Source organism: Schistocerca gregaria, chromosome 1, assembly GCF_023897955.1.
Source record: "Schistocerca gregaria isolate iqSchGreg1 chromosome 1, iqSchGreg1.2, whole genome shotgun sequence".
Classification (NCBI taxonomy): Eukaryota; Metazoa; Arthropoda; class Insecta; order Orthoptera; family Acrididae; genus Schistocerca; species Schistocerca gregaria.
This window is the reverse complement of record NC_064920.1, coordinates 154,133,737-154,159,174: the sequence shown is the minus strand read 5'-3', so window position 1 is coordinate 154,159,174 and position 25,438 is coordinate 154,133,737. Positions and strand designations below refer to the sequence as shown.

Genomic DNA, 25,438 nt, shown 5'->3' with positions numbered 1-25,438 from the left:
GTCCCATAGTGATCAGAGCCATTTTTTCGTTGCCAGCGATGTGAAACTCGCAGGATACTCTTAGCAGGCCAGTTACGTTGACAGATCGAGCGGCGCGCCCTATTGACTGACGAATCTGTGGTAAGTCTGAAGCGAATGCTGTGAAGTGTTTCCTTCAGTTTAGAAATCCAGTTCATCTTACGAGGGCTTAAGACGGGGGAGCGCAGTAGGTGGTATAGCACTTAGCAGCCCCATCAGTCAAACAAATCAGTAACAGCTTGCACTGTACGTGCTTGAGCATTGTCCTGCAAAATGATTTTCAGATCCTGCAAAAAGTGTCATCTCACCTGTGTCTCTATACTGTTCACTTTTGGAACGCAAGCTACGACCAGCTTAGAGACAGAAGTGATGACACTTTCTGCAGAACCTGACCATAATTTTGCAGGACAATGCTCAAGCAGTGCAAGCTGTTACTGATTTGTATGACTGATGGGGCTGCTAAGTGCTATACCACCTACCGCATTCCCCTGACTTAAGTCCTCATGAGGTCAACTCTATCTCTAAACTGAAGGAAACACTTCACGGCATTCGCTTCAGAATTGCTACAAATTCGTGGCTCAATAGACCGCGCCGCTCGATCTGTCAACACAACTGGCACTGCTAAGAGTATCCTACGACTTACACACCGCTGGAAACGGGTTATACGCAATGGTGGTGACTACTCTGAAGGTCAGTAAAACTTTGAAACACGTATCTATTTTGTACGAGCTGTAAATAAATAGTTGCTACTATTAAAGTTCCAACCCTCGTAGAACAAAACAAAAATGGTTCAAATGGCTCTGAGCACTATGCGACTTAAATTCTGAGATCATCAGTCGCCTAGAACTTAGAACTAATTAAACCTAACTAACTAAGAACATCACACACATCCATACCCTAGGCAGGATTCGAACCTGCGAGCGTAGCGGTCGCTCGGATCCAGACTGTAGCGCCTAGAAACGCACGGCCACTCCGGCCGGCAGGACAACACATTGTTGTCAGTCTCATCACTTTTCTCACATACCACATTAACAATGGTGTGAGACCAACATTCGCTCACTGTTTGGTTGGAGTCGAGGCAGCACGTGCACACCATAGCGAACCCCATAGCACCTGAAGACACGGCTGAGTGCAGAAAATGGATACAACAACTTGGCTGGACACCCGTATGCTCACCTTGAGACAACTGTTGTGCCACCCCAGTCGGCTACACAAGTCGTTTTGTCGATTAACACATTCCCTTTAGCGTTATTCTTGCTTTGTTCAGTGCAGCAGATGGTGCCGACGACCGTGTCAGCACGTTTTTCCTGTTTCAGCAGGAAGAGGCGGAGGTATGTTGTCAGCACTGGCGGCGGTGTGCCAGTGGGTTGGCGTCGCAGTGCTGGCGTCGCTGCTGGCCTGGATCGCCAGTGTCGCCCTGGACAAGCTGAGGCCGCTGCGACTGCTGGACCGCGTCCCGTCTCGCGCCGTTCTCATCACAGGTCAGCCCTCACTGGCTAACCAGCCCACACAACAGAGTTCTCCATTTACATGGTGATTTTATATACGTTTGATGTTACTCGTGAGACCTCTGCAACGTGGGTATAACGTCTTTCAATTGAGATAATAGCTGACAGTTAGTTATCATTCCATGCACGAAGGGACTGGTCTGCATGCTGGTAAAGTAACGTAGTTATGTCACTGTAAGGTGTATTTTAGAGCTGCACCATTCTGTAACCTGACATAGTTCGACTTTCAGAGAGTAGAGAGTATAAAGGATGGCAAAGAAACCTTAGGTAACAAAAGAAATACATACATCAACAAAGAAGGGTCTATGGGGTATCGTCTCAGTTGTGCGACTGGAATCGTGATTTCCTGTCAGGAAGGTCGCAGTTCGTAGTAATAGACGGCAAATCATCGAGTAAAATTGAAGTGATATTAGGTGTTCCCCAGGGAAGCGTCCTGAGACCTCTGCTGCTCCTGATCTATATAAATGACCTGGGTGACAATCTGAGCAGTTCTCGTAGGTTGTTCGCAGATGATGCTGTAATTTACCGTCTAGTAAGGTCATCCGAAGACCAGTATCAGTTGCAAAGCGATTTAGAAAAGATTGCTGTATGGTGTGGCAGGTGGCAGTTGACGCTAAATAACGAAAAGTGTGAGGTGATCCACATGAGTTCCAAAAGAAATCTGTTGGTATTCGATTACTCAATAAATAGTACAATTCTCAAGGCTGTCAGTTCAACTAGGTACCTGGGGGTTAAAATTACGAACAACTTCAGTTGGAAAGACCACACAGATAATATTCTGGGGAAGGCGAGCCTAAGGTTGCGTTTCATTGACAGGACACTTAGAAGATGCAACAAGTACACTAAAGAGACACCGTACACTACACTCGTTCGTCCTCTGCGCGGTGTGGGATCGTTACCAGGTGGGATTGACGGAAGACATCGAAAGGATGCAAAAAAGGGCAGCTCGTTTTGTATTATCACGTAATAGGGGAGTGATTGTCGCAGATATGATACGCGAGTTGGGATGGAAGTCATTAAAGCAAAGACGTTTTTCATCGTGGCGAGATCTATTTACGACAATTCAGTCACCTACTTTCTCTTCCGAATGCGAAAATACTTTGCTGAGCCCAACCTACATAGGTAGGAATGATCATCAAGATAAAATAGGAGAAATCAGAGCTCGAACAGAAAGGTTTAGGTGTTCGTTTTTCTCGCGCGCTGTTCGGGAGTGGAATGGTAGAGAGATAGTATGATTCTGGTTCGATGAACCCTCTGCCAAGCACTTAAATGTGAATTGCACAGTAATCATGTAGATGTAGATGTAGAAGGAAGTACAAATAAATTACCAGAAAAAAAATTAGTATACCCTTTTAGAGGTTTTCAATTCACTCAAGATTTATTTATGCAACAGTGCGTATGGAGTACATGAAATGATTACATTTACACATCTATAGAACAAGTGGTTCTGAGGTACCAGGTATCGACCTATGCTGTATGTGGTGTAGCCCCATCGGGCGGCAGTGCACTGGCATCAAGCCGATCGTACAGATGGCGAACACTGTCCTGGGATACGGCATTCCATGCCTACTCGACCCTGTTCACGTAGTACTGTAAGAGTTGTTGGCTGTCGAGTTGTACAACTACCTTATCGCCCCATCATATCCCACACATGCTCGACTAGAGATAAGTCCAGAGATTATGCTGGCCAGGGAAGTTGCTGCACGTCTTACAGAGTACATATAGTTTCACGGGCAATGTGTGGATGAGTAGTATCCTGTTAGAAGAATATATCGCCTCTCTAATGCATGAGCGGCAAAAGAACAGGTCTAACAGCATTCTATACTTATCAAGCATTGGTTCTTCCAGAAACACCAAATGTGAACGGGAGATATAGCTTATCACACCTCAGACCATAAGAGTTGGACTAATGCGCTCTATGAGACAATGCACCATATATACGTCGTATCTGCAAACGACCATCAGCTGCATGCAGGTAGAATCTGCTTTCATCTCTGAAAATCACGTCGCAGCATTCCATCTTCCAAGGGATGCTCTGACGGCACCAGTCGAATCGTGCACGTCAATGCTGAGGCGCGACTGGAAAACAGGGTAGGTGTATTGGTGCCCATAGTCACACTGCTAAAAACAGGTGCACAGCAGTTCGTGTTGACATATCTCGGCTCACAAGCCTTCACCTATGTTGTGGTATCTGTACGATCTGCCACTGCTGCCTTGCAACACGACGATTCTGGAGGCCTCCGTGCTGCGTGGACATTGAGGACCTCTTATACTGGCGTGAGACTGTTCATAAGACCACTGACCTCTTCTCCTGGTGTGACAATGTTCATAAGACCACTGACCTCTTCTACTGGGTGAGAATGTTCATAAGCCCACTGACCTACTGTTGTGAGAATAAGACCACTGACCTACTGGTGTGAGATTATTCATAAGACTATTGACCTCTTCTACTGGTGTGAGAATGTTCATAAGACCACTGACCTCTTCTACTGGTGTGAGAATGTTCATAAGACCACTGACCTACTGTTGTGAGAATAAGACCACCAACCTCTTCTACTGGTGTGAGAATGTTCATAAGACCACTGACCTCTTCTACTGGTATGAAATGTTCATAAGACCACTGACCTCTTCTGATGGCTCGAGAATGTTCTTAAGACCACTGATCTCTTCTACTACTTTGAGAATGTTCATAAGACCTCACACCTCTTTTACTGGTGTGAGAACATTCATAAGACCACTGATATTAACATCATTACACAACTGATGCAGCTCGTCCAAGGTGTGACAGTTCTCCGAAAGGACCATCCCGCCCCTCGGAAGATCACAATTTGACCTCTTTCGAACATTCTCAGTTGGCTGTAGGAAGTATGAATGAATCTCTGTTGCATGGTTGCTTGCTTGCTTTATACGTTTTCACTCCGCTGAGTCTTCTGCCTGTGGGAATTCCCTGTTAAAGAGTAGACACAGACGGCGCTCTGATAATTATGCCGTTACACTGTCTGTTGGCGGACAACGTTGAAACCGTTGCCAGTACATCAACTATCCCACAGACCAAAACTGACATCGTCTTTCTGGTGTATTAATTTTTTCCAGCTGTGTATTTCAGGAAAAAGAGAAATCAATAATATAAGACACCTAGGAATGAAATGAATAGGAAGCGCAGAAAATTCAAGGTGAAATACTTGCAGGAAAAGTACAACTATTGGCCATTAAAATTGCTACATCAAGAAGAAAGGCAGATGACAAACAGGTATTCATTGGACAAATGTATTATACTAGAACTGATATGTGATTACATTTTCACGCAATTTGGGTGCATAGATCCTTTGAAATCAGTACCCAGAACAACCACCTCTGGCCGTAATAACGGCCTTGATACGCCTGGGAATTGAGCCAAACAGAGCTTGGATGGCGTGTACAGGTACAGCTGCCCATGCAGCTTCAACACGATACCACAGTTCATCAAGAGTAGTGACTGGCGAATTGTGGCGAGCCAGTTGCTCAGTCACCGTTGGCCAGTCGTTTTCATTTGAAGATCTGCAGAATGTGCTGTCCAGGGCAGCAGTCGAACAATTTCTATATTCAGAAAGGCCCATATGGGACCTGCAACATGCGGTCGTCTATTATCCTGCTGAAATGTAGGATTTCGTAGGGATCGAATGAAGGGTAGAGCCACGGGTCGTAACACATCTGAAATGTACCGTTCACTGTTCAAAGTGCCGTCAATGGGAACAAGAGGTGACCGAGACGTGTAACCAATGGCACCCCACACCATCACGCTGGGTGATATGCCAGTATGGCGATAACGAATACACGCTTCCAATGTGCGTTCACCGCGATGTCGCCAAACACGGATGCGACTATCATAATTCTGTAATCAGAACCTGGATTCATCCGAAAAAATTACGTTTTGCCATTCGTGCACCCAGGTTCGTCTTTGAGTGAACCATCGCAGGCGCTCCTGTCTTTGATGCAGTGTCAAGGGTGACTGCAGCCATGGTCTCCTAGCTGATAGTCAATGCTGCTCCAAACGTCGTCAAACTGTTTGTGCAGCTGATTGTTGTCTTGGAAACGTCTCATTCTGTTGACTCAGAGATTGAGACGTGGCTGCACGATCCATTACAGCCATACGGATAAGATGCCTGTCATCTCGACTGCTAGTGATACGAGGCCGTTGGGATCCAGCACGGCGTCTCGTACTACCCTCCTGAACCCACCGATTCCATATTCTGCTAACAGTCATTGTATCTCGACCAACGCGAGCAGAAATGTGGCGATACGATAAACCGCAATCGCGATAGGCATCAGTCGGAAACGTGATGGTACGCATTTCTTCTCCTCACACGAGGCATCACAACAACGTTTCACCAGGCAACGTTGGTCAACTGCTGTTTGTGTATGGGAAACTTCCATAATGTCAGCACGTTGTAGGTATCGCCACCTTCGCCAACCTTGTGTGAATGCTCTGAAAATCTAATCATTTGCATATCACAGCATCTTCTTCCTGCCGATTAAATTTCGCGTCTCTAGCACGTCATCATCGTGGTGTAACAATTTTAATGGCCAGTAGTGTATGAAGAAATCGAAAAGAAATGGTCATCGAAAAGATTTATTCAGATTGTAAAATAAGTCAATACAACTGTCAGTGAAATTAAAAGTAAGGACGTCAAAAGTAAGAGTGCAATGTAAATTCCGCTGTTAAACACAGAGGATAGAGGTAGGAGGTGGAAGGAATACACTGAAGACGAGGAGGAAGAAGTGTCAGATCAAAAGTAAGGAAGTCCAGATGAAGAGCAGAGTGGGAATTCCGCCGATACACGCAGACAAGGAGCAGATGGATAAAAAGTGTACACTGAAGACCTCTATGATGAGGAGAAGCTGTTTTAAAATGGCAAAGTAATGGGAGGCGATGTGGAAGACAGAGCTGATACAATGTTAGTCTGATTTTAATGGATGTTTTGTAGACTTGCGATCATATAACGTGCAATTTTTAAGCAATTTCTGATATCTGTGGAGTAAGTGGCAATCAAACGTCTACTCAAATTGGTTTGTAGAACATATGACATTGGGGAGGTACTATCAGACATTCGAAAATATAGCATTCGCACAGTTCTGAACAAAGCAAGGGCTCGTATTTGCGAGAACTGTCGCATAAACATGTTAAGTTAAAAATAGTACACTAAGGAATGGAAGGTAAAATTGATGTTATGTTGTATGACAAAAGCAGGTAGCATAGAAGATTTTGGCGCAAAATAGGTCACTGATGAGGTCACCGATTACATAATCAGTGAGTCATCAGATTTCCCGCCCCATCCCTGTTACACACTTATGACAAAGGCTCTGGAGTTAGGTCTGTTTTTTTTAAGTATAAGTTTGTGGGAAATTAAAAAATCCAAGATGGTGGAAGTAGGTCTTTTGTGTTAATTACATAATTCCCTGGAATACTAGTGCAGTCCAACAGTAACTTCACAAACCAAGATTACGATCCAAAATGGCTGGTCTGGAATTCTAGCACAGCTCTATGATATCAGAACCTGAGATGACTTGGGATATTGGTACAACATTACTACGATGTCAGAATCCAAGATGGCTGACCAGGGATTACTGGCGCAGGTCTGTGACGTCAGAAACCAATTAGTTAGGACAAATGGAAATAACTTGCCTGGTAGAAAGTGCCTGGTGCTGTATAGATCAGTATGGTTATTTATGGCAGTCATGTCACTAGTTATAAGTGTGGAATACCATACTGTCTGTACTAAGATAAAGAGTTCCCCTGTGATGTCACCATGTAAATGTTGTTTAAGTTTGATAAGTTTGATCAGCACTTACGTCACACAGCATCGTATACCCGCTTTTCTCTAAACTTAAGGAATTGGCTTTTGATGCCCTAGCTCAGTAAAGTCATTCTGGAACGACTGAGTATTTAACATCACATCAGGAGCAATGGTCCTCTGGCCAAGCCACTGCTGCCCTCACACTGCTTCTAGCATCCACAGTAGCTGAGCATGTCCATAAGCCTGCACACCACTCTGCATCAGACCTGGCCGTGAGTCACAGCCTCTGTAGCATCTTCTGGCTTGAGGGTGAATAAGTGGATTGCACAGACACTGCTCCCAGTCCTGTAGCGTTACTTAAGACAGTCACCGCTGTCACTGTCGAGGACTGTCACACAATCGTGTGCAAGACTGCTTTGCCATCAGTGAGCTAGCATACAACACCACTCTGACCACCAACTGGCGGCATATGCGGAATGGCACTGACATCACAGTAATGTCTGCTCACGCCACACTGGGCTTGCTCCTCAGTGGGTCAAGGCATGACCATATGAAACCATCCTGCTATGCTCTAGAAATGTGTGAAAAATCTGTCTGGGTGTTTTCCAGTTATTTACAGCTGGAATGAAATAAGAGTAACAGTTATTCATGGCTTTTCCACAACACGGAAAACTACTCCAACATATTATTCATCCACATGTATTGGTCAGGCTGTGTGCTACACACACACACACACACACACACACACACACACACACACACACATGGCTCTGACCACTATGGGACTTAATATCTTAGGTCATCAGTCCCCTAGAACTTAGAACTACTGAAACCTAACTAACCTAAGGACATCACACACATCCATGCCCGAGGCAGGATTCCAACCTGCGACCATGGCTGTCGCGTGGTTCCAGACTGAAGCGCCTAGAACCGCTCGGCCACACCGGCCGGCCCGTAAACAGGCAGAAGACGGCTCTGCGGTCGGCTACACCTATATTAGACAACAAGTGTCTGGTGCAGTTACTGGTGCTACAGTGACTGGTTATCAAGATTTAAGTAAGTTAGAACGCCGGTTTACAGTCGGCGCACAAACGATGGGACACAACACGTTCGTCGTAGCGATGAAATGGGGATTTTCCCGTACAACCATTTCACGAGTGTGCCGGGACAATCAGGAATCTGGTAAAACATCAAATTTCTGACAATGCTGTGGCTAGAAAAACATCCCACACGAATGGGATCAACAACGACTGAAAAGAATCCATCAACGTGACAGAAGTGCAATCCCTCGTCCCCGGCCTATATGGCCGAGCGGTTCTAGGCACTTCAGTCTGGAACCACGCGACCGCTACGGTCGCAGGTTCGAATCCTGCCTTGGGCATGGATGTTGGTGATGTCCTTAGGTTAGTTAGGTTTAAGTAGTTCTAAGTTCTAGGGGACTGATGACCTTAGATGTTGTCCCATAGTGCTCAGAGCCATTTGAAACATTTTGAATCCCTCCGCAAATTGCGGCAGATTTCATTGCTGGACCATCAACAAGTGTTAGCGTGCGAACCATTCAACGAAACATTATTGATATGGGCTTCTGGAGCCAAATCCCACTCATGTACCTTTGATGTCTGCACGACACTAAGTTTTACGCCTCCCCTGGGGACGTCGACACCGACATTGGACTCTTGATGACTGCAAACAGGTTGCCTGGACAGACGAGTCTCGTTTCAAATTGTATCGATCGGAGGGACGTGTACGGGTATGGAGACAACAACATGAATCCATGGGCCCTGTATGTAAGCACGGGCTGTTCCAGCAGGTGGAGGCTCTGTAATGGTGTAGGGCGTGTGCAATTGGAGTGATATGGGATACGTCTAGATACGACTCTGAGACGTGACACATACGTAAGCATCCTGTCTAATGACCTGGATCTATTCATATCCATTGTGCATGCCGCCGGACTTGGGCAATTCCAGCAGGATAATGCGACACCACACACGTTCAGAATTGCTACAGAGTGACTTCAGGAACAATCTTCTGAATTTAAACACTTTCGCTGGCTACCAAACTCTCTAGAGATGAACATTATTGAGCACATCTGGGATGACTTGCAACGTGCTGTTAAGAAGAGGTCTCCACCACCTCGTACTGTTACGGATTTGCGGACAGCCCTGGAGGATTCATGGAGTCGGTTCCCTCCAGCACTACTTCAGACATTAGTTGAGTCCATGACATGTCGTGTTGCGCCATTTCTATGTGCTCGCGGGGCCCTACACAATATTACACAGGTGTACCAGTTTCTGTGAGTGTGTGTATGTGAAAACTAAATAGCATGCCTTCCCCTCCGTATTATCCTCTCGACAGGAATTGCTGGTCTACTTACAGTGTTGTTGCTAAGAGATCTACGAAATTTTCATTCGTTGGGACCATAAAGAAGTGCTTCACTTCATGGATGGATTTTGGTGACATCAGAGTAAGAAATTTCGTGAAAGAAGTGTGTCGAGGTGTCCCGCATGGGAGTCTCATGTATGTCATTATTCGTGCTGTTTCTGGATATATTATTGCAGTCCATAGCTGCTCGAGTGGGTGACTGGTCGTTATTGGGAGAAAGGTTTATCTTCTGTGCATGTGTCGATGACGTTATAGCACTTCTTCGCACGCCTGACGGCATACCGGCGCTCAAGAACATCTTGGATGCATTTTGTCGACTTACGAGACCACATATTAATGACCGGAAATGCTCATTACTCATCGTGCGGGGATTTGACCCAGTTGAGATTCCATGGGCTGTGGCGGTCGGTTACATGCAACAATAATGTAAGTAACAGCAATACTTAATGTGTTAAAATAATGTTGTGTAGTAAAATTTGCTTCGTGTATGTATCTATGTAAATGATTAATAATTACATGTTTTACACCATACAACATACAAATATATCTCAATAGTTGAAACAATTTTTGCAGTATTATGGTATACTGATAATTATATTTTATTCTTGATCATTACGAACGAAACATGGGTGCTAGCCACTTTGTTCCATGTTTGGATGTTCCATTGGATCTGTAATTTCCAATACAAATCAATGGAACTTGAGACATATGCAACATTATAGCTCTGTGCCTCACATACTGAACAGTAACTTGCTTCTATGATTTTAAAAGCTTTTTTGTTAATTTCTAAATACTTATGACTTTTGTCAATAAATAGTGTTTGTGGAACTGTAATATGGTACTAGAAGAACGAGTAAGAAATAGTTGTATGAAAGCATTGTAATAAAGATTCTGGCATTGTCAGGGAAATTAAAACTATAGAGAGCCGAAAAATAGCTTTTAATGCAACAATACCATAGCTGGAGTGGGTGCGCATAGTCATAACAGTGGAGGCAAAGTGGAGGGTTCCGAATCGTCTATGGTGGATATGTACTTGAAATGTTGGCCCATTGTGGTGTGTGTACTGCAAGTCCTTCCGTACACACACCATCAGATTATTTGACTTGTCGCTCTAATGAAGTAGGCGAGTGTCAGCAATATGTCTCGTGGTTTTATTGTGGCGTGTTTATCTTCTGCCGTTAGGTCAGACGATATAAATGCCACTTGCACGCTTAGAGTAGCAGACTGATGATAACCAACTTTAAACAGAACTTGATTAATTGTCACACACATTTATTAAAATAATAAAAAGCATAGACATTACGTAACTTGATTCTGGATGCTGTTTAGGATTGACAATCTGAAGTTCCTTTGGTCTTGGTACGTTAATCTTATTCTCACATATTTCTGATATGTGACAAAGCGTCTATTCATTTATCTTCATGGCTATGTACAGGAATATGGTAATCTTATTAGGCGCAGACTGAAACTTGACTATAGACTAATTCAGACTGGTGCAGACTGATGCAGACTAATGCAGACTGACTAATTGGAGGTCTGTACTCTCGCTATAATACCTTGCGCGTTCAGGTGAGAGTTTGATCTGCGAGGAGAAAAGGTTCTACGTTAGCAGCAATCTCATTGGCTGCATTACATAGTAATACGCGGATCGGCGGATGCAGAATTTGGTCCATCTCTAAGGCAGCGCCATCTCGTAGTGTGGAGACGGACGAGTGCTGCTCCTGCGCTGTTGTGCTTAGCGGGGCGCGCTCTAGTGGGAAAGTTGTGTAAGCACTGACTATGTGGAACTATGTACACAACACCCAGTAATGCCAAATTAAGATGGTTATGGAGTTGATATTGTAATATTTTGCAAGGCAAAATGTGTAAGCAAGCACGTGTGTGGGCACAGTACATGGTTATAAATGCCTGTGTGTCATTGACAGTTCGAAGGCAGAGTACCTAATCCACATTCTCATCAGTCGTTGTCACAGGTTCCACGGCGAAGGCGTACAGCAGTGCCGAGAGGGGGCACCCCTGTCACACTGAGCGCCTGATCAGGATCGGTTGTATGAACATACCATTATACAGCACTCAGGATGCCATTCCACGAAGGAGACAAATGTTCACCTCAACAATAGTTTCTGGTTAGCCCCTGGCTGAAGTCTAAGTTCGCCAAAGCCAAGAACAAATGCTGAATTCGAACGAGGGCAATAAGATTCCTGTAGAGACAGAGTGCTGTCCCAATGCTCTGCTAGCGACACCTTATCATAGGAGACGACATTAACAGGCCGTCATCTTAGTTCACACTGCCGAAAGACATGCACATATCTTGAGATAACTATTTAGGAGACTTAAGGGGCGATAGTTACTGATGTGGGGACACATTTTTGGAGTTTGTGTACAGGAACAATGAGGCCCTCTAGGAAGGCATAGTGCAGGGACACCAATTCTCCACAGTTAACAATCCACCTGGGTGGTATGAAATGTTGGAAAGCACGATAAAATTCAAAGGGGATGCCGTCAGGGCCAGTTGACTTGTTAGTAACGCCCACTGGGATAACATCAAGGCCTTATGTTACTGATGCCTCCAATTGCAGTGATGCGTCCTCTGGTGCTTTGCCGAACATGAGCCGAGAGATTTCTTCAATGACAGCTGATGAACGATGGTGGTTAGCGAACACCGAGCACAATGCGCGTGGAGACATATTCAGTACCACATGTTGTCTGCCTTCGTCATCAGTGATGATTCGAATCAGGCAGCGACATGATTCCTAAGTCACCTCCGTGAGTTTTTGACAGTCGAGAGACGCCAGAAGGGCCACATTCAGCTTCCTCACACGCTTTCCATGCGACAATCTCTAGTGGTCAAGGATGACAATGCCGACATACGCTGCGTGGTCGGAAAAAGCGGCGTGCCAAATCTCAGCCACTTGGTTACCTTATACCAGCGAGTGTAAAATATAGAAGCGATTAAAGTGTATAGAAGAATGAGCAATGTTGTGCTTGAAACTAGGGTGGTCATCATGAACGTTTTTCCATGTGTCCACAAGTTGGAGTTGGAAGATAGTCGTCGAAAGTTCTGTGCAACGATCTTTGTGGTGGAGGGTGGAATTAAAATCACCAGCCAGCACCGAGCGAGGTGGCTCAGTGGTTAGACACTGGACTCGCATTCGGGAGGAGGACGGTTCAAACCCGCGTCCGGCCATCCTGATTTAGGTTTTCCGTGATTTCCCTAAATCGCTCCAGGCAAATGCCGTGATGGTTCCTTTGAAAGGGCACGGCCGATTTCCTTCCCCGTCCTTCCCTAATCCAATGAGACCGATGACGTGGCTACCTGGTCTCATTTCCCAAACAACCCAACCCAACGAACCAGCCAGCAACAATGCATCTTGCCGCCCCACGAAAAGAGGTAAGACCGCTTCCACAGAGAAGTCAGACTCCCACTTCTGATGGAGCAGGGACGTTAATAATATGGACATCGAAGATACTGCACGTCGACGAGAGGTAACCGTTCACAGATGAGGATCGCTACACCGCTAGTGGTATCTGAAGCGTTGAAGACGAAAGGGATATTCCCAAATGAATTAAGAAAACCGTCGAATGCACTTCTCGTAAGAGGAACGACTAAGTCCGCTGCATGAAGTATATCATGGAGCATCACCAATATATATGGGCCACAGATAGCATTGGCACTGCTCGTAGGTAGGCAGTATGTTGCCGTCGATATATGGGGTCCGCCAGTGTCATTAGGCCGGTGCAGACCACACAAGACGGTTGAAGACACGACATTCACCATCACGAGGTGGCCGAGAGCACAACCAGTGGAACGCGCCCACCGATAGTATTCACAGGGCGTTCCAATTCCTCTATTTCATTCGTCCAAGAGTAGGAGTCCAGGAGCATAATCATCAGGAGTGTCGGCGACGTCCAAAGAAGGCTTTCAACAGAGGTTGCAGATTGCGGAGGTGATCGGGTCACAGCCTGTGGAAGACAAACTGTCGAGGCAGGAGGCACTCTCAGCAGCAGGTGTTCTGAGCTGATGTGTCGTCCGATGTCGGTTTGTCATCCTGTGCATTCTTCCTGAGGAGACAATCTAGAGATGGCGTACAACCGTCATTCTTGAGCTTCGTCAATGATTTGTGCTTCTGAGCGTGTTGTTCCATATTGGAGTGGGGTCGGCCGTCATCTGACGCCACACCAATTGGAAGGAGAGCAGAGGTTGGTACGACTCCCGAATCGACATCCAACGCTACTGTAAAGTCGCTTCTCGGGTTGACTGGCGTCCAAGGCGTTGTTTCCGTCGGAGGTGATGGAGAGGGGCTGGCCGGAGTGGCCGAGCGGTTCTTGGCGCTACAGTCTGGAACCATGTAACAGTCGCAGGTTCGAATCCTGCCTCGGGCATGGGTGTGTGTGATGTCCTTAGGTTAGTTAGGTTTAAGTACTTCTATGTTCTAGGGGACTGATGACCTCAGATGTTAAGTCCCATAGTGCTCAGAGCCATTTGAACAATTTGAACCATCAGGGTCCAGCAACGATGGAAGATTGGACAGAACCTGTCACCTTTGCAACGCTGGCACGTGTGACAGGGAACAATGTAGGTGTTACAGGTGGTGCGAGATCTTCTACCAGCGTCTGAACGTCTACAGGAGCAATTCGATCGTCCGTGGCCCACCTGGCCACAGCCCACACAAGATCGCGGCTGGCCACCGAGCGTCACCATTGTCCACATGCCGCCAATTGTGAAATAAACAGACATGTGCTTCATGAATTCCAGTTTGATTTTACGCTCGCCGTTTAAGATGTGGTAGGTCTCTAAGGTCTGCCATTTCTTCGCGATGTTACCTACGAAATTTCCGTTAAGGTCGAAAAGCAGATACGACCAGATCTTCCGGTACCTCAGAAGAAATTCGAAACCATACAGGGTGCAGATTAACAGAAACCATTCCGACACAGCCATCAGTGTGTTTGAATTGCAGCTCATGGGACAAATGTAGCGAAATTCTTTGGTCCTCAGTCTGATGTACAAGATGCTGCTCGAGATAAATTCCTACTACATCTTGAGGTGCGACATGAAGTTCGTCACATATCAACTTTTCCACTGTGCTCGAAGTCGGGCATGTTCCACCAGAAAGGTGATCTCTGTGGTCGCACGGCGGTAAGATAACGGCCTTTCAGGCCCGAATTTGAAGGAATACAGCGACGTAGCCCCGCATGCTAGTGTGTAAACAAAAACACGCCAGTGGAACGCTGCTCAGAGCACCCAGCATTTCCGACACGTGTCACGGCTAGAAGCCGCCTCGTGACACGCTCGGCTCCTTACTTCTTTTGTATGAGCAATCGTACACGTACGCGCTACACTACTGGCCATTAAAATTGCTACACCAAGAAGAAAGGCAGATGACAAACGGGTATTCATTGGACAAATATTTTATCCTAGAACTGACATGTGATTACATTTTCATGCAATTTGGGTGCATAGATCCTGAGAAATCAGTTGCCAGAACTATCACCTCTGACCGTAATAACGGCCTTGATACGCCTGGCCATTGAGTCAAACAGAGCTTGAATGGCATGTACACGTACAGCTGCCCATGAAGCTTCAACACAATACCACAGTTCATCAAGAGTAGTGACTGGCGTGTTGTGACGAGCCAGTTGCTCGGCCACCATTGATATTTTCAATTGGTGAGAGATCTGGAGAGTGTGCTGGCCAGGGCAGCAGTCGAACATTTTCTGAATCCGTGGTCTCCGAGCTGATAGTCCATGCTGCTGCAAACGTCGTCGAACAGTTCGTGCAGATGGTTGTTGTCTTCCAAACGTCCCCATCTGTTGACTCAGGGATGGAGACGTGGCTGCACGATCCGTTACAGTTATGCGGATAAGATGCCTGTCATCTCGACTGTTAGTGACACGAGGCCGTTGGGATCCAGCATGGCGTTCCGCATTACCCTCCTGAATCCACCAATTACATATTCTGCTTTCCAGTCTACTGACTGGTTTGATGCGGCCCGCCAGAGTAGCACTTGCAACCTACGTCCTCAATTATTTGCTTGACATATTCCAATCTCTGTCTTCCTCTACAGTTTTTGCCCTCTACAGCTGCCTCTAGGACCATGGAAGTCATTCCCTCATGTCTTAGCAGATGTCCTATCATCCTGTCCCTTCTCCTTCTCAGTGTTTTCCACATATTCCTTTCCTCTCCGATTCTGCGTAGAACCTCCTCATTCCTTACCTTATCAGTCCACCTAATTTTCAACATTCGTCTATAGCACCACATCTCAAATGCTTCGATTCTCTTCTGTTCCGGTTTTCCCACAGTCCATGTTTCACTACCATACAATGCTGTACTCCAGACGTACATCCTCAGAAATTTCTTCCTCAAATTAAGGCCGGTATTTGATATTAGTAGACTTCTCTTGGCGAGAAATGCCTTTTTTGCCATAGCGAGTCCGCTTTTGATGTCCTCCTTGCTCCTTCCGTCATTGGTTATTTTACTGCCTAGGTAGCAGAATTCCTTAACTTCATTGACTTCGTGACCATCAATCCTGATGTTAAGTTTCTTGCTGTTCTCATTTCTACTACTTCTCATTACCTTCGTCTTTCTCCGATTTACTCTCAAACCATACTGTGTACTCATTAGACTGTTCATTCCGTTCAGCAGATCATTTAATTCTTCTTCAGTTTCACTCAGGATAGCAATGTCATCAGCGAATCGTATCATTGATATCCTTTCGCCTTGTATTTTAATTCCACTCCTGAACCTTTCTTTTATTTTCATCATTGCTTCCTCGATGTACAGATTGAAGAGTAGGGGCGAAAGGCTACAGCCTTGTCTTTCTCCCTTCTTAATACGAGAACTTCGTTCTTGATCGTCCACTCTTATTATTCCCTCTTGGTTGTTGTACATATTTTATATGACTTTTTCCAGGTCGACAAATCCTATGAACGTGTCTTGATATTTCTTTAGCCTTGCTTCCATTATTAGCCGAAACGTCAGAATTGCCTCTCTCGTGCCTTTACTTTTCCTAAAGCCAAACCGGTCGTCACCTAGCGCATTCTCAATTTTCTTTGCCATTCTTCTGTATATTATTCTTGTAAGCAGCTTCAATGCATGAGCTGTTAAGCTGATTGTACGATAATTCTCGCACTTGTCAGCTCTTGCCGTCTTCGCAATTGTGTGGATGATGCTTTTCCGAAAGTCAGATGGTATGTCACCAGACTCATATATTCTACACACCAACGTGAATAGTCGTTTTGTTGTCACTTCCCCTAATGATTTTAGAAATTCTGATGGAATGTTATCTATCCTTTCTGCCTTATTTGACCGTAAGTCGTCCAAAGCTCTTTTAAATTCCGATTCTAATACTGGATCTCCTATCTCTTCTAAATCGACTCCTGTTTCTTCTTCTATCACATCAGACAAATCTTCACCCTCATAGAGGCTTTCAATGTATTCTTTCCACCTATCTGCTCTCTCCTCTGCATTTAACGGTGGAATTCCCGTTGCACTCTTAATGTTACCACCGTTGCTTTTAATGTCACCAAAGGTTGTTTTGACTTTTCTGTATGCTGAGTCTGTCCTTCCGACAATCATATCTTTTTCGATGTCTTCACATTTTTCCTGCAGCCATTTCGCCTTAGCTTCCCTGCACTTCCTATTTATTTCGTTCCTCAGCGACTTGTATTTCTGTATTCCTGATTTTCCCGGAACATATTTGTACTTCCTCCTTTCATCAATCAACTGAAGCATTTCTTCTGTTACCCATGGTTTCTTCGCAGCTGCCTTCTTAGTACCTATGTTTTCCTTCCCAGCTTCTGTGATGGCCCTTTTTAGAGACGTCCATTTCTCTTCAACTGTGTTGCCTACTGCGCTATTCCTTATTGCTGTATCTATAGCGCTAGAGAACTTGAAACGTATTTCATCATTCCTCAGAACTTCCGTATCCCACTTCTTAGCGTATTGATTCTTCCTGACTAATGTCTTGAACTTCAGCCTACTCTTCATCACTACTATATTGTGATCTGAGTCTATATCAGCTCCTGGGTACGCCTTACAATCCAGTATCTGATTTCGGAATGTCTGTCTGACCATGATGTAATCTAATTGAAATCTTTTCAGATTTTCTAGTTTCCCTACCACGTTCAAGCTTCTGACATTTCACGCCCCGACTCGTAGAACATTATCCTTTCGCTGATTATTCAATCTTTTTCTCATGGTAACCTCCCCCTTGGCTGTCTCCTCCCGGAGATCCGAATGGGGGACTATTCCGGAATATTTTGCCAATGGAGAGATCATCATGACACTTCTTCAACTACAGGCCACATGTCATGTGGATACACGTTACGTGTCTTTAATGCAGTGGTTTCCATTGCCTTCTGCATCCTCATGTCGTTGATCATTGCTGATTCTTCCGCCTTTAGGGGCAATTTCCCACCCCTAGGACAAGAGAGTGCCCTGAACCTCTATCCGCTCCTCCGCCCTCTTTGACAAGGCCGTTGGCAGAATGTGGCTGACTTCTTATGCCGGAAGTCTTCGGTCACCAATGCTGATTATTTATCAAATTTAGGCAGTGGCGGGGATCGATCCCGGGAACGAAGACGTTTTGATTATGAATCAAAGACGCTACTCCTAGACCACCGGTATGACCCTGCTAAGAGTCATTGAAACTCGACCAACGCGAGCAGCAATTTCGCGATACGATAAACTGCAATCGCGATAGGCTACAATCCGACCTTTATCAAAGTCGGAAACGTGATGGTACGCAGTTCTTCTCCTTACACGAGGCATCACAACAACGTTTCACCAGGCAACGTTGGTCAACTACTATTTGTCTATGAGAGATCGGTTAGAAACATTCCTCATGTGAGCATGTTGTAGGTGTCGCCTCCGGTGCCAACATTGTGTGAATGCTTTGAAAAGCTTTTCATTTTCATATCACAGTATATTCTTCTTGTAGGTTGAATTTCGCCTCTGTAGCGCGTCATGTTCGTGGTGTAGCAATTTTAATGGCCAGTAGTGTATGTAAATCGGAGTAAAATTTTCAGACTCTCGATAACGGTTGAGAGTTGCGTCTTCCTATTTACATATTTGAAATAGTAGTCATGCCCTACTCATCCTGTCAATAAGAATTATATTGGTGAGAGGAAGTTCGGACGGTCTCCTTGTTACATAAATGAAACAAGACTATTGCACAATTGAATCGTTCAATTTTTATTTCACTTACTTGTAATGGCCACAATTTTTTCAGGCCTGTAATGTGTGTCTTTTCTTTGAAAGAGCCAGTAACAGACTCCAATAGAAGTCTATTGAATGTCATTTTCTTGTCTCAGCACGTCAACTGAGATTATTTTTCTGTGGCTGACCTTCAGGGCTGAATATCTCGAAACATGTAAATTGTTGTCGGTTCGCTCTGGCAGAGGTCCGTCCGTATTGCCATGAATTTATTATATAGAGGCAAACGGTGGTAAATCCCATCTTCAAAGTCGCTCTAATCTGGCTGGAAGAGTTGGAGTACAATATTCACTCGTGGAAGAGTCACTGTGTATCTCTGAATAAGATGTGCTGATAACCTGTTTTCAGGGAAAGCGGCTGGCAAGCGGCCTTAATGGGCGCTTACGGTGACCTTGGTGTATTACGTTAGAAACACGCTGGTCAATGACGTAGGCGCAGCTGTTCGCGTAAGAGAGTGCGCAGTTAGGCTACGTGCCAGCCATATACTCCTTTACTTACTTATTAATTCATTTTTAGACAGTCTGGTCATATGTAATACACTACACCAGTGGTTCCCAAGCTGCAAATAATTACATCCCGAGGGCTAAATAATGCACTACTCCGTCTTCAGGTCACTAGTGGCCTACCGGGGCCGGCGTGTCATTCTCGGTGGAGGATGCGAATAGGAGGGGCGGGGGGTCGTCACACCGCATTCCCAGTCGTAAGATGGTATTACTAAACCGAAGCCGCTCCCATTCGGTCGAGTAGCTCCTCAATTGGCATCACGAGGCTGAGTGCACCCAGAAAAATGGCAACAGCGCATGGCAAACTGGATGGTCACCCATGCAAGCGCTGGCCACGCCCAACAGCACTTAACTTGGGTGATCTCACGGGAACCAGTGTATCCACTCTGGCAAGGCCGTAGCCTAAATACTAAACTATTGGGCATTAAAATTGCTACACCACGAAGATGACATGCTACAGACGCGACATTTAACCGACAGGAAGAAGACGCTGTGATATGTAAATAATTAGCTTTGCAGAGCATTCACACAAGGTTGGCGCCGGTGGCGACACCTACAACGTGCTGACATGCTGGAAGTTTCCAACCGATTTCTCATACACAAACAGCAGGTGACTGGCGTTGCCTGGTGAAACGTTGTTGTGATGCCTCGTGTAAGGAGGAGAAATGCGTACCATCACGTTTCCGACTTCGATAAAGGTCGGATTGTAGCCTATCGCGATTGCGCTTTATCGTGTCGCCATATTGCTGCTCGCGTTGGTCGAGATACAATGACTGTTTGCAGAATATGGAATCGTGCAGCCACGTCTCGATGCCTGAGTCAACAGGCGGGGACGTTTGCAAGACAATAACCATCTGCACGAACAGTTTGACGACGTTTGCAGCAGCATGGGCTATCAGCTCGGAGACCATGGCTGCGGTTACCCTTGATGCTGCATCACAGACAGGAGCGCGTGAGGTGGTGTACTCAACGACGAATCTCGGTGCACGAATGGCAAAGCGTCATTTTTTCGGATTATGGCCGTTTCTGTGTTTGGCGACATCGCGGTCAAATCACATTAGAGACGTATATTTGTCATCTCCATACTGGCGTATCACCCGGCGTGATGGTATGGGGTGCCATTGCTTACATGTCTCGGTCAACTCTTGTTCGCATTGACGGCACTTCGAACAGTGGACGTTACATTTCAGATGTGTTACAACCCTACTTTTTGTAGCATAATGTACGATCGCATGTTGCAGGTCCTGTACGGGCCTTTCTGGATACAGAAAGTGTTCGACTGCTGCCCTGGGCAGTACATTCACCAGATCTCTCACCAACTGAAAACGTTTGGTCAATGGTGGCCGAGCAACTGGCTCGTCACACTACGCCAGTCACTACTCTTGGTGAACTGTAGTATCGTGTTGAAACTACATGGGCAGCTGTTTGATTCAATGCCTAGGCGTATTAAGGCCGTTATTAAGGCCGGAGGTGTTTGTTTTGGGTACAGATTTCTCAGGATCTACGCATCCAAATTGCGTGAAAATCTAACCACATGTCAGGTCCAGTATAATATATTTGTCCAATGAATACCCGCTTATCATCTGCATTTCTTCTTGCTGTAGCAATTTTAATGGCCAGTGGTGTATTATCGCAGTTTTATATGATCTTAGTACTGATTACACAAGCTGTCAATAATTACAGTTCTTTCTAAATCCTAGCATTAGCGCGCGACAAAACGTAGTGGTTACAGCTCGTGAAATGATTGTACGAACATCTTCGTCGTCACATTGTACACTTACTACACAAATACTTTACACGACGCATGTATAACAGTAAAACGTCTCATGAAAATGCCTCCTCCCAGTCATTATTCACTTCGTAATAATAAGCTAACTAATTGGCAACACAACAGTAACAGTGAGAGGGATACCACACTGTTCTAGGCGCGCAGTCCGGAACCGTGCGACTGCTACGGTCGCAGGTTCGAAACCTGCCTCGGGCATGGATGTGTGTGATGGCCTTACGTTAGTTAGGTTTAAGTAGTTCTAAGTTCTAGGGGACTAATGACCACAGCAGTTGAGTCCCATAGTGCTCAGAGCCATTTGAACCATTTGATACCACACTGCTGCAGGTCCTAAACATTATTATTATTATTCTCGGTTACGTTCCTTTAGAAGAGCGTACGAACTTGAGCCAATCACAGACCTACTTCTTGTTCTTCTTTTCTGTTCTTCCTTTCTTCTGTCCATTCTTTTACGTTGTTTTTTTCGTTCAGGCTTTTTCTATAGTTTTGCATTACGAGATATTGTTCTTTCGTTGTTGTGATTCCATGTCAGTTTGTATGCCTGTTGCAGTTTGGAAATTCATACTGTGTTGGAGCTTGTGTTCAGTCCTGTGGATTGGATCGTTTCTCCTAAGTACTTGAAGTCAATTACCTTTGACGTTTTTCCATATTTCGTTTTAAGTGGAAGTTTTCCAGTTGATCTGGTGTTCATATACAGAGTTATTTCATAGGGAATTTTGAGTCCGATTTCACAGGAGATTTAATGTAGTCTACCTAGTGCTGTTTGGCTTCATCTCTGTTGCTTGTAAATATAGCCAGGTCATCAGCAAAGACCAGGAATTCCACGGTGATTCTTTTCCTTCCACTTTTCCAATTTAGATGTTTTTGACATGCTGTTACCATTCTTTAATAAGTTTTTTCAGTTCAGTGTTGAACAAGAGTAGTGATAAGTTGTCGCCTTGTCGGACTCCTGTGTGAATTTCGAATAAGATTGAGATTTTTCTCATGAATTTCACTTTTGATGTGCTTTCTGATACATTTTCTGGATGGTGGCTGATCTTTCTATAGACTCCTAATTCTTCTCCCCTAATAAACATCGTTTGTCTGTCAACAGGAACGTAGGCTTTTTTTGAAATCCAGAAATGTTACTGCAGTGTTCGGGCATCGTCTGACGTGTAGAGTGGATTTAAGGTTCCAAATCTATTGATTACAGTACCTTCATTTCCTGTAAATGTCGTGTAACTAGAGCCTCCCGTCAGGTAGACCGTTCGTCGGATGCAAGTCTTTCGATATGACGCCACTTTGGCGACTTGCGCTTCGATGGGTATGAAATGATGATTATGGTAACATAACACCCAGTCACTGAGCGAAGAAAATGTCCGACCCAGCCGGGAATCGAACCCGGGCCCTAAGGATTGACATTCTGTCGCGCTGACCATTTTTTTTATTGAACACAACAGTATATATATATATACATATATACATACATACATACATATATATATATATATATATATATATATATATATATATATATATATATATATATATAAAATGTAACAGTTCTTCAAGGTACAATGTAAACATAGACAGGATTTTTAGTTTAACAAAAATTTAGAAAAACATTATTTACAAACAAAATATAACTCATTCTTCTTATTTTTTTGTCGATGCATGAAAAAGTGGATAAGGGTGTTGCATCATTTGACATGAGGGGGTTCAAAGAAGAAGCTGCAAAGATAACCGGCAAAAGTTTGTCGGTAAGATGGTTTTTGGGTGAGGGTGCTATGCGTGATCACAACTTCGTTCCAGAAGTTGAGGACTGTATGTGGACCACTCTGAAAGAGATATTCAAAAGCCTGTCCTCGAAACCAGATTAGTGTATGGTGCTTAGCAAGAGGGTAGTGAAATGTCTGGGGCAACAAGAAATCTGGAGTTACCGTCGTAGGCCGGGCACGGAGGTAAAAGCCCACGATTGAATGAGGAGCCAAACATTTCGTTTTAGGGATCACGTAAGACGGTGCTCGTCGATGTCTTCGAGCTGACAGTCAGGGCAGAGTGGGGAGGTGGCCAGTCCTATGCGATAAAGTCGACTATTAGTCGGGAATTTGCCATAGACTAAAACATACTAGAGTGCAGACACAGACGAGATGCATGCACACACCCCCAAACCACTCGCCAGTTAATGTCAGGGTGCTGTAGCACCATGGGGTCGCAAGGGTTGGAGAGGGTAAAAAAACGATAATAGTATTTTGTACGGGAGGTCGGGTGACTAGAAGATCGGCCAGAACGTAGCTGAGTTCTATGAAACAATTGGCGACATGGTACAATAATGGAGAAATAGGTTCCACATTGATCGGTTGATCGAGAGAAGCTGGTAGGAGGATAACTAAGAGACTGCTTGTTAAGGTCGCGACCATTTTGGGGGCATGACATAGGGCACACGTTGGAGTCGGTTTAAGTTACGGTGCACTTGACCTCGAATATGGTGCCGAATCGACTGCAAAAGCCGCCGGCAAGCAAGAGCCACTGTGCGGTGTGTGGAGCTCGTAAATTCGATACCCCAGCAACGAAGGATGGTACTGACTGTGAGTGGAGTCGGCACCACAACTGGGAGGCCACGCCCAATGTGCATCATAGCCGATTTGCGGACATTTATAATGCTACCCCAAAGACGTCCATACTGGTGGATCCATTCGATGGCGTCATTGAGTTCCGCGGAGGAGCAGGTGAGGAGGTCTTCCGCATAAGCCCTGCAGTGAAAGGTGCAGCCATGTAAAGTGAGACCCTGGAGTCTAGAAGTAAGACCAGTGATGAGGGGCTCAAGTGCAATGGCATATAGTAAAGTAGACATAGGACATCCTTGATGCACAGAGCGGCGTATAGGAATCGGTCCTACAAACCTCCTATTGACTTGTACCATCGAAACTGCGGAACGTAGTAATCGGCGAATAGCATCGACAAAGAATAATGGGATCCCCATGCGTGTCGTTGCCTTGAGGAGGAATGGGTGTCGAACGCGATCAAAAAAAGCACTCCGTCTTCAGGCCACGAGTGGCCTACCGGGACCATACGACCGCTGTGTCATCCTCCGAGGGGGATGCGGATAGGAGGGGCATGGGGTCAGCACACCACTCTCCCGGTCGTTATGATAGTATTTCTACACCGAAGCCGCTACTATTCGGTCGAGTAGCTCCTCAATTGGCATCATGAGGCTGAGTGCACCCCGAAAAATGGCAACAACGCATGGCAGCTGGATTGTCACGCATCCAAGTGCCGGCCGCGCCCAACAGCGCTTAACTTCGGTGATATCACGGGAACCGGTGTATCCACAGCGGCAAGGCCGTTGCCGAACGCGATCAAAGGCACAAAGGCGACCACCTGCCGCCAGCGTGATGAGGTCAGGGCATTCTCCTAGGGCTCTTTGTAGGGTGGCCGCACATTCACGTGCAGTCTGCTCCGGTGAGAGGACCGTAGGTACGACGGTACGTATGCGCGCTGCTAAGAGGCGTGCATAGATTTTACAGTCTGCATTCAGTAATGTAAGGCGGAGATATGCAGAGACATTAGACCCTCCCTTCGTCTTAGTCACAGGTAAAAGAATGCCAGTGACGAATTCAGGTGAAATTGGGAAGGACGGAGTGAAAAGTTTCTGCATCATTGCCGTCCCGCGCATGGTGAACGCCCGGTAAAACTGCACGGGGAAACTATCCGGTCCTGGTGATTAGTTCTTGGCCCGTTATTTGATCGCATCTACCACCTCTTCTGCGGTGATTGCACACATCATTGGCGTTGACTCCGCTACGGTAAGGGTCCGATCAGGGGGAGGATGGAGATCATCAGGAACTGGCGTTGCCATCGGTTCGTCGTCATAAAATTGGCGATAATGTTCAGCAAAGGCAGACACCACTGCCGCTGTGTTGGGTGATGAACACAGTCGGAGATCGTGATGTTGGGGACGAAAAGTCGACGTCGACGATGATGGTCGGATGCGGCATGGATTATGGACGGCGTTTTGTCGTGGGGGAGGTCCTGTCGTGGGGAACGCATCACGACACCATACAATCTTGCACGTTGAAGAGAGAAGAGACGAGCTTTAGTACGCCGTCGTTCCCTATGAGTTTCAGGTGATGAAGGGAGCGCATCGAGCTCACGGAGGACGGCATAGTGAAAATTTGTGGTATCTCGACGCCATGCTGGTGATTCCTTGCCATATTGCATAAAGACGTTCCTGATCGCAAGTTTGGCACATTTGAGCCACCAATGGAACGTGG

At 45.6% G+C, this 25,438-nt stretch overlaps 1 protein-coding gene across 1 annotated transcript in view; it reads left to right on the top strand.

The window, feature by feature from the left end:
* The first annotated feature begins 1,351 nt into the window (after window positions 1-1,351).
* Window positions 1,352-25,438, top strand: part of LOC126335246 (estradiol 17-beta-dehydrogenase 2-like) — a 59,438-nt gene continuing 35,351 nt past the window's right edge. Inside the window, exon 1 of the mRNA XM_049998329.1 lies at window positions 1,352-1,499. Coding sequence (XP_049854286.1) covers window positions 1,352-1,499 — 148 coding nt within the window. The remainder of the gene's footprint in view (window positions 1,500-25,438) is intronic.